Below are 9,928 nucleotides of genomic sequence, written 5' to 3'. Positions count from 1 at the left end.
CCGCGCTGAGAATACTATCCCGTTTACAAAGCATAGGCAAGACTCCATACTCCGTCATGTATCTCCCTAAGATAGCAGAAAAAAAAAACTGCGACTCGGGTTTCGGTGGACTGGGTACGGGGCCACGCGGGCAACCAAGGCAAGGAGGCAGCCCATGCGCTGGCGAGCGAGTTGATGCATTCTCACTCTTCTGGTGCAGTCCAAACCCTACCTGCTCCCTCCTCAGCAGAGAGATCCAGATCGTGAGCAGGATAGAGCATTTGCCGCGCTACGCAAGAGGATACGGGAGACAATCGCACTTAACGAACACCTGTTACCGCAAAGCCTCCCGAGATGCGCGCACGCTCACAAAGCCCGCAGCGGCTTTGCGCTCACTGAAAACGCGCTCGACAAATGGCGTTCTTACATACCAACTTGACGAAACGCATGCAATTGCAGCCATTGAGCGTGAAAGGCTCGACGTGCCAAGACGGACACCGGTCAACTATATGTAGGCCGCATGCTCTGGTGTTGTCCAGGACTGCAAGACGCCCATAACCGCCGTCGTAGCACTGCAAGAACTCTGTCGAAATCGGCCTATCCGCCCGCGGCGATGGCCATGGCTACCCTACAATCCCTGTGAGGCTTCACTCTGGAGACTGGCGAGGCCGGCCGTGTCTATTATGGGACGGGGAGAGACTTCGCCGCCGGGGTCGTTGACTCGTCTTCGGCGGCCGCGGCGGTGGGGTTCACTCACGCCCCTCCTCTTATACCCATCCCACCTTCCAGCGTAGGAAAGAGCGTCATCTCACTTGGAACAAAGTTCATTCATTCGTTCATTGAGCTAGTTTCTTTTTGTTTTTAGTTTGCTTTTATTGTCCCTTTCAGATTTGGTGCTTCCAATATATGGGATAGTTTGTATTGCGTGCAATAAACACCGTCATTGGCTGCATCAATCGCTACGCGTCATCTGTGGGTGAAGAAGCGACGCGCGTGGCGTGATGCGGGGCGAATCTAGACGCCGTGCTCGTCGTCAGCACCAGCGAACAGGTCACTGGCGTTGTGTCCGTAGCGGGCCACCTCGACCGGTATCGTCCAGCCGAGCAGCCGGCTGCCCAACGTGTTGGCCCCGAGCAGGAGCGCCAGCATGGCCGACACCTTCGTCAGGATACCCGGCAGTACCTGCGGCCGGTGTGGCGTTGAGCCATGTGAACAGGATCACTTAGGCGCCTCTTAAATGTGTGCCCATTTTTCAACAACAAGGAGGTGCGGTGGACTATTTGTGCCTACTCAAAAAACACTCGAGAAAGTCCAAGCCACGGCAGCAACAATACAGTAACATTGTTCGTTGCTAAGGCAACAGGTTCTCAAACTCCTAAACTGCGAACAAAAAAAATAGAGAAGGAACAGTAGTGAACATGCTACGCAATCGAAAAGAACACGACGGGACAAAGATGGAATTCGCAACTGATATTTTATTACGAAAAATGGACACACGGTGGTTTTAAGTTATAATTGTAGTCCTTGAGCTAGATTATTCATAAAAGCGGAAATTACTTGCACGAGAAACAAAGACACATTCATCTAACGAAACAAAAATCACTAGTTAAGTTAATGATTAGTTACTTTACGGCACAATTTGCAATTTACGATTGTGGCCGGGGAGCTTGCAAGGCGTATCCACTTGGAATGAATTTCCAGAATGGCACCAGTTTGGAGATATCCGCCATCAAACTTGCGGCAAAAATGCACTATTGTTCCACTGACTTCTACAGCAAGGCTGTATATGGCTGCGGTTCCATGTATTTTTCGTCTGCGTCAACAAAATCCATCATCAAGGGGTCATACGCAAGGAAAAAATGCAATGGCTCATAGCCCTGTAAGGCAGAGGCTACAAGCACTCAGCAAAGTGAAACGAACAGTGCTTACATTCTTTCTCATCACGCATACAACATAGAGAACAGCATGTCGAAAACTGTCATCATTTAATTAATGGATTATAAGCAATGGCTCGTAGCCCCGTAGAGTTAATGGCTACAAAACATGTATGTACATTTGTCCTCTTTGCTCGCAAGATGAGAATGCCAGCGACTGTGGCGACGGATGTCTGTGTCGCACAAACGAAAGACGGAATGGTTTTTATACACTTGTGTATATATCTCCACTCGAGCGATATCGAGAAGTTCATGCCCAGGAACCTTGCATGGGTTAGCTGTGATGACACTTCCCCTTTGATCATCGTTGCAGACTTCAATGTGGGCATTTCAAAACCAAACAAGAAATGGTTCGCTCAGTTTGTGGTAGAAGAGTTTGGTTTGGTGTGCCCAGACCAATCCAAGTCTCTCAACTACTCAACAGCGGTTGTGTATAGATTTAACTTTGACCACAGTTCTGTCTAAGGTTGCAACCGAACCACTCAGTGTATACCGCAGTAATCACAAAGCTATCGCCACTGCCATTACCAAATGATGAAAATAAATACATTTACCCTTGTCTAACCCCGTGTGATGTGCTATAGCTTCGGCTGGTCATCCACCTTTACTGAGTGGAATGGATAAATTTTTGTTGTATATTTCCTTAAACTTGAATAAAAGTGTCATGCTTACTACTCCGCTCGTTTCGACGCCTTGGCTCTTACACCTCTATCTAGCAGCAGTGGGTCCAAAGAATTGTTTCAGTTTTGTTAACAAAGCGCTCTTTTATGCATTGAGGCACAAAAGTAACTGTAACGGCCACGTATTGCGTCTCACACTTTGGGTAATACAGGGAAAACACAGAGAAGGCGGGAGACGGAAATTGAAGACGATGAGCAAAAGGAGAACAAGGTAAAAGCGAGAGCCAATATTTCGACAAGTGGACTTGTATTGTTCAAGTCCATGTCGAAACGTTGGCTCCCGCTTACGTTTTTGTCGTCAATTTGGGAAATAATATCTCAAAACTGGTGTCATCTTTGAAATTTATTTCAAATGAATACGCCTTGCAAGCTAATCGGATATAATTCGTAAATTGTAATATGTGGCGTAAATCAATTAGGAAGCTAGGAAAAGTTTGTAACTTGGTTGAATATGTGTTTCGATTTTTCGTGCTAGTAATGTCTGCCTCTACGAGTAATCCAGCTCGAGAACGACAATTACGCCATCCGCCATAAGCGATCTTGAAAATTTCCGTAAAACTCCGCACATAGCTCCATCAAAGGGATAACATTAAGGCCGAGAATGTCGAGCACAAGACCAAGAAAATACCTAAAGATTATGCAGATTGAACGCACGTGTTACAGTTTATGTGAAGTGGTTAATGAAATGCTATAAATTCGCCCTGCGTTATTGGCAAAAACGAAACTATAGCGCATGCGCATGCGCACTCGTGCTACGCAATGTGTCCTCTTAATGACGCCGTGTTTCTTCATTACTTATTTATTCCAAGTGTTCCGGCCGCTTCATGCTGGATACCCCGTTGTGGGTACGGGCCATATAGCCTGGAAACCATCGTCACGTTGAACCCGCTGTGATCATCTCAAAGAGTTGGTTGGTGCTGGCAGGAGCGAAATATACGTGCAATTGTTTGCCGAATTGGCCGCATATAGAAACGGGTGGCTGTGCTGGAGGACGGATGTTCGAATACCGCTGGCGGCCGCGCTTCTTTATCGTCTTTTAAAGAGTGAGGAGGACTTTACTCGGCAAGAAGCCGACCTGCGACCAACCTACGGACTCCAGGTGAAAGCACGGAGTGGTAAGCAAAGAAAGCTTCGTTAAAGAAACACTAACAAATTAATTGCGGTTACCCTCCGAACAAGGCACATGGACAAGACATGCGTAACAAAATGGAAGGAAAAAAAAAACAAGAATATAGACGACGCTTTGTCCCGTCGTGTTCCTTTCATTTGTTCACTGTCTAATTATTTTTTTATGCACGCACCAAGTGGCCCTTGCTGTGTAGGACCGATAAAATTCAGTGCGCCTTGCCGCAGGGCGGCGGCCTGCCGAAGAAGTCCGCTATTCTATTTTGTCGCGTGCGATCACGAGCGAATGTGCCGTTCAGCATAGCATAAGTGCGTCACCGTGTGCGAATCGCTTCTGTCGAAACACTGAGGCGATCCGTTCGTTTTCAGTGCGCAGTGTTCAAGCGCCGGCGCGTGCGCGTGTCCCCAGACTGCGTCCCTATTCCCTATATGCTTCGCACCCTTTCGCGCGCCGTTTTACAAACTTTTGCGCGCCGCTTTGGGACTGCTCGAACGTGACGATTGCGTATTAGCTTAAAATTGCAATTAAATTCTGGGATTTTGACGTACCAAAACCACAATCTCATTATAAAGCGCGCTGTACTGGGCGACTCCGGATTAATTTAGGCCCACCGGGACCGGGCCCACCGGGACCGGGCCCACCAGAACGGCCACCTAAATCTAAGCAGCACTAGCGTTCTTGCATTTTGCCTCGATCGAAGTGCGCCGCGAATGGAGCCCGCAATCTCGTGCTTAAGTGCGCAAGGCCATAGCCGCTAAACCACCACGGCGGGTTCCTTTGTTTAGTGCTCGACAAAAGCAGGCACCTCATATCGCGGGCTGCCTCCATTTCAGCGAGTTACGCACACCGAGACCGTCGGACGGAGAGCTGAAATAAGGCAAGGAGGGAATAGCGCGAAGGGCCTCGCCAGAAATTATTCAGATACTCCGCTGGAGTTGTCTAAGTATGACTAAGCATTGTGCCACTTGCTCATCTCCAAAGCATACGACGCGCCGTATGTTGTTTACCGCGATTGACGAAGTAGCAAACGGTTCATTAATTGATTGTCTTTATTGGCATTGTGATCTGCTTTGCCTCTTGATCCGACCAGCATGAACCCACATCAACTATTATCGGTCGTTATCAACCTTATCGGACCCGATCCGATCCTTAACAACCATTATCAGTCGCTGTCAACCTTATCGGACTCGATCCGGCCCCTTTCAGCCATTATCGTTCGTTATCAACGTCACTGGAATCGATTCGACCTTTATCAAGCCTTATCGATCGTTCTCAACCTTATCGTTCTGGTTGCGACCCTTATCAACCACAATCGTTCGTTATCCGAATTGATCTGAGCATTATAAGCCCTTATCGCTCTTTAGCACCTTATCTATCCCCGTCAAGCCATTATCAACCGCAATCAGACCCATATAACCCCTCACCACTCCTTATAATCCTTATCAACTCTATGAATGCTTATCTGTTCAGATATATTCACTTTCTGCAAGCGTGGGTGTTTAGCCCAGTGGGTAAGACACTCGGCTTCTCAGCGTGGAGCCGTAGGTTGGAAGCTCACCAACGCCAGCGCTCTTTCTTCGAATTTATTCTGTTTTCTTTCACGGAACGCACGGTGTTTCGCCTCACGGACGGACGGACATATTTCCGGGGTGGCTCGCCTAAGAATGCTTACGCATTAAAATGTTGGCAGTTTCGCCCGAAGCTGAAGCATCGAAAGCAAGCTTTGTTTTGCAACAGCGCTCACAGACACGACGCAAAGACGGAGAAGGCAGCGGGACAAGCGCGTCCGTACCGTGACGTCAGGTTTCAGGTTGGCCAGGTCGTGCACGATGGCCATGGTGACGGACGCCGTCGGCAGGATGACCCCGATGGACGAGGCGGCAGTCAGCGGCACCGCCAGGTAGGGCCACGAGCACTTGCGCTGCCGCGCCTGCGGCAGCAGAGCGCGTACAACCTTTTTTGTTTCGCGAGGACTCGACACCACACAGAAACGAGGTAGAGCGGAAAGACACGTAGCAACGCTTATTTAGTCGCACAATTAAACCGCACGATTTAACTATTTCTTTATTCAAGAGGACAACGAAACGCACAATTATTGTTACAGAATGAACGCCCCGGTATGAAGGTTAACCACTGTTACTGTAGAGAATGTACAAGCAGAACACTGCTGTGTGTTGGCAGTGTTGGTATACCAACTTGTATGACATTTTAACGCCAGTAGACAAGGACAGAAGGGAAACGTAGGAAACACGGTTAGTTAACTTCAACTGTTTGTTCTCGGGAAAAATTCGTACATTTATGCACCATGCACCATCGCGCCAATCCTGATAAAGGATGTCGTACACTGCTCCTTCCTAAAGGGCCGTCTTTTTATCGAGCAGGTCGACAGAGGCACTGCTAACACACTATTTGTCATATCGCGCGCGTCGTAGCATCTGCCTTTCGTCCTTGCCTTCTGCCTCTAGAATGTTATCCACAAAACAACATGCTGTTCTTTTACAGGCAAGTATACTCGCTACCAGAACGCACTTTACACCTCATAAGTGTTTTTTTTATCCCTGCCGATGACGAGTTGGTAGAAAGCGAATCGGCTGTTAGTCTAATTGAAATTTCTGATGAGCCTCTCGACAACTTTTTTACATCAGATAAACCGTTCCTCGTGTTCTGGCGTCTATGAAGCGGGAATCTTTGTCGTGTGCTTGAGCACGTGAAATACTTACAACGGTTAGCTCCGCTGAACGTCTATTACAATGGCAGGATAAGCGCAACAGTTCGGAGTAAGCGTTTTGACGACTTAAAATCATTCAAAGGTGGTCGGTTGCTAAAACCAGATGTAACGAAAACTTATACTATTACCGCTAACATTTTTGCAACCGTATTACCCACGCACCCTGTATACTTTGGTGCCGTTGTGTGGACGACAGAAGCCATTACTCTCTCATTCGTGTGTCGCGCGTACAGATGGCGCCGTTGTCACGCCACGCGCGACGCAATCGGAGTTAAATTTTGCGTGGCGTTCAGAGAGGCGTGGCTCGGCAGTACGTCTGTCGATCAGAACGGGAGTGGTCGCGTTTGAAAGAGCTCACCGTGTCGTAGTAGGCGTAACTTATCAAACTCGAGCTGGTGCTCATCGGAAATTATAAAGGCCCAGAAGAGTGCAGTATGTTGCCAAAATTTCGGACTTGCTCGATTACGGCCCCTCCGCGCGAGACACGTACGGTGCATAAATGGCGTGAACAGATTCGGACAGCCAGACAGAAGGATATACAACCCTTCTGGCCACGTCCGAACGTTTCCGTCTCCACAGCGATCTCAAGGACAGGGGATTGAGGCAAGCGCTGGAGCCCCAGCCATCTACGAGTGCGACGGGCTCTAGCGGTGCAGGGCAGGCCCGGGTGCCATCACTGTGTATGCGTGTGGAGGGGGACGGGGGGGGGGGGTGGTAGGCAATTTTTTTACGCTACTGCCCAAACAGCTTCTGCAAAACAAATGGCCCACTACGAATAGGGAGTGAGCAGGATCGCAAAATTAAACCAAAGACCTTCACTAGTTGTAACATAAGTTGGGAGGAGGAAGAGGAGGAAAAAACTTTATTTTGCAAAGGAATTTGGGACCTCCCAGGCCCCCTGGGTCCCCGCACGACCCCACTGCACTCAAACGTTCATGTTTGACATGTCCATGACGCTGGCAGCCCGGTTAGCGGCGATCTTCTGCCTTGCCGGGTCAGTGGAGCGTAGTGAGGTCTCCCAGTCCTCCCAGGTTTGGAGTGGTACCGGCCCGCCGGGGGGAGGAGAAGCCGGGCAGGCCAGGAGTATATGGGTGAGGTTTGCTTTCGGCGCATTGCACAGAGGTCAAGAAGGGGGGATGGGTCGGTAGTGGGATAGGAGGGATGGGGTAGGTAGCGTGCGCGTTTGCAGGCGGCGCCATAGGTGTTGCTCCCTGGTAGTGAGGGAAGATTGGGGGGGGGGGGGTACCGGGTATATTCGCCTCTCGGCACGAGCATTCGCGATGAAGTCAGCGAAGGTACACGCACGCTCCCTCGAGAAACCCCCCATGAGGTCCGCCTGTGCCCGGTTTCTCGACCCTCGGGCTAAAGAATCGGCGGCCTCATTGCCAGGGTTTCCCGAGTGCGCGGGCATCCAGATGAGCTCAGCGCTGCGGGAGAAGGGAGGGTTCTGGGTCAGTATGTGGAGGGTGGCAGGGTGAACTCTGCCCCTAGCATAATTTAGCAGTGCAGCTTTAGAATCACTCAAGATGTAGGTAGCATTGGAGCTGCCGAGCGCTAGCGCTATAGCGATCTCTTCCGCTTCCTCTGAGTCTGTTCGCGGGGGTAGTTCCTGTATTAAGGGAGTGTTCGGTGTGTAAGCAACCGCTGTGGCTCCGTGCTGATCACATGCAGCATCTACCCATATTGCATTCTGTTCATCGCCGTATCGTTTATGAAGGGCTGCTGCTCTGGCTTTTCGTCGCTCACGGTTTTGGTCGGGGCGCATGTTACAGGGGAGCGGTCGAATGCGTAGCGTTTGACGAATTGCCATGGTAAGGGCTTTTAGGGAGTTATGATTAACAGGAATGTTAACTTGAAGTTTAGAAAGTATATGTCTTCCGGTAGGGGTGCTGGCTAATCGGAGATATTGTGCCTGTAGGTGTGCTTCGGTTAGTTCTTGTATTGTGTCATGCACACCTAACTTCGCCAGGCGTTCGTTACTGGTGTTTTTGGGCAGACTTGGTAGCTTGCCTTGCCTTGGTAGCTTGACTTGGTAGACTTGATAGCTTTGGGCTGCCTTGGTAGCTTGCCTGATTAAAGAATTTATTGTTTGGGTTTCGGTTGCATTGAGCCTAAGATAGGGGCAGAATACAATACTTTACTCTTGGTAAAAGCTTGTACCACTTGCAGAGTATCTGATTCAAGCAGACCGTGAGCTTTATTTGTTACTCTGCGTATTAGCTGCGTGGTGGCTGCAAGTGTACTCTCTAAACGTTTGATTGTTTCGGTATTTCTGCCATCTTGTTGCAGGTTGAGGCCCAGGATTCGAATAGTATGGACCTGTGGGACCTCTCTATTGTGCACGTAGATTCTGATAGGAGTATGATACGTTTTACCCTTTGGCGGGATCAAGAAAAGCTCAGATTTCTCCGGTGAGCAGGTGAGGCCTACCTTGGTGACTTCGTCCTGTATTAGCATTGCGGCTGTTTGCAGTGTTTCTTCGATTTGGGCGTCTGATCCATATGTAGTCCACAGGGTGATATCATCCGCGTACAGAGTATGGTCAAGATGGGGAATTTGCTGCAGCTTCCGTGCGAGCGGAATAAGTGCTGCATTTAAAAAGGAAAGGGGACAGCACGGAGCCTTGCGGTGTGCCCACATTCTTTAGAGTGTAGCGGCATGTACGAAGGTTATCTACGCACATGCTGGCCGTTCGGTTCTGCAGGAAAGCCCTTATGTAGTTGTATGCTCGTTGGCCAACACCTAGGTATAACATAGCTTTTAGGATAGCCTCGTGGCTGACGTTGTCGAAGGCCTTCTTCGCCAGTACCGCTTTGGTGTGCGTAGGTATGAGGGGGTCCAATATAGCTGTCGTGAGTTGAAGCATGGCATCTTGTGTGGATAGGCCAGATCGGAATCCAATCATTGAGTGTGGGTATTGACCGGTGTCTTCCATGTGGCTGTGCAGTCTAGCTAGGATGACTTGCTCAAAGAGTTTGCCTAAGCTAGAAGTAAGGGAGATGGGGCGCATATTTTCTGGTGTAACAGGTTTGTGGGGTTTGGGTATTAGAATAACCCTTCCATGCGTCCACTCCTTTGGCAGTGTGCCACTCTGCCAATGCTTGTTGAAGATACTGGTAAGTTTTCGCAGAGAGTTGTCATCGAGGTTCCTAAGAGCGGCGTTTGTTATGTGATCTTCGCCTGGCGTGGTGTTGCGGAGTCTATGAAGTGCTGCTCGGACTTCTTATATAGTTATGTTCCTGTCCAGTTCAGTATTTGGTGGGCCGGCGAACTCCGGTAAGGGATTTGAAGCGCCCGGCGAGGTGTGTAGGCTCCTGAGTGTCTTTAGTAGCGCCTGCGTGTCGTATTTATGGTTGTGTGTTAGTCGGGCGACGATATTTCTAGTACGTTGTTGACCTTTCATGGGGTCAATTAGATGTTTTAAAAAGTGCCATGCTCGAGCGGTACTGAGATTTCCTCTGAGGCCTTCGCATATCTGCTG

At 49.4% G+C, this 9,928-nt stretch overlaps 1 protein-coding gene across 1 annotated transcript in view; it reads right to left on the bottom strand.

Moving 5' to 3' along the window:
* Positions 1-923: 923 nt before the first annotated feature.
* Positions 924-9,928, bottom strand: part of LOC142574327 (uncharacterized) — a 98,502-nt gene continuing 89,497 nt past the window's right edge. Inside the window, exons 12-13 of the mRNA XM_075683439.1 lie at positions 5,512-5,649; positions 924-1,161 (exon numbers count right to left, since the gene is read on the bottom strand). Coding sequence (XP_075539554.1) covers positions 994-1,161; positions 5,512-5,649 — 306 coding nt within the window. The 3' untranslated portion in view covers positions 924-993. The remainder of the gene's footprint in view (positions 1,162-5,511; positions 5,650-9,928) is intronic.

This window comes from Dermacentor variabilis, chromosome 3 (genome assembly GCF_050947875.1).
Source record: "Dermacentor variabilis isolate Ectoservices chromosome 3, ASM5094787v1, whole genome shotgun sequence".
In the NCBI taxonomy this organism is placed as follows: domain Eukaryota; kingdom Metazoa; phylum Arthropoda; class Arachnida; order Ixodida; family Ixodidae; genus Dermacentor; species Dermacentor variabilis.
This window is presented reverse-complemented; position numbering and strand designations above follow the sequence as displayed.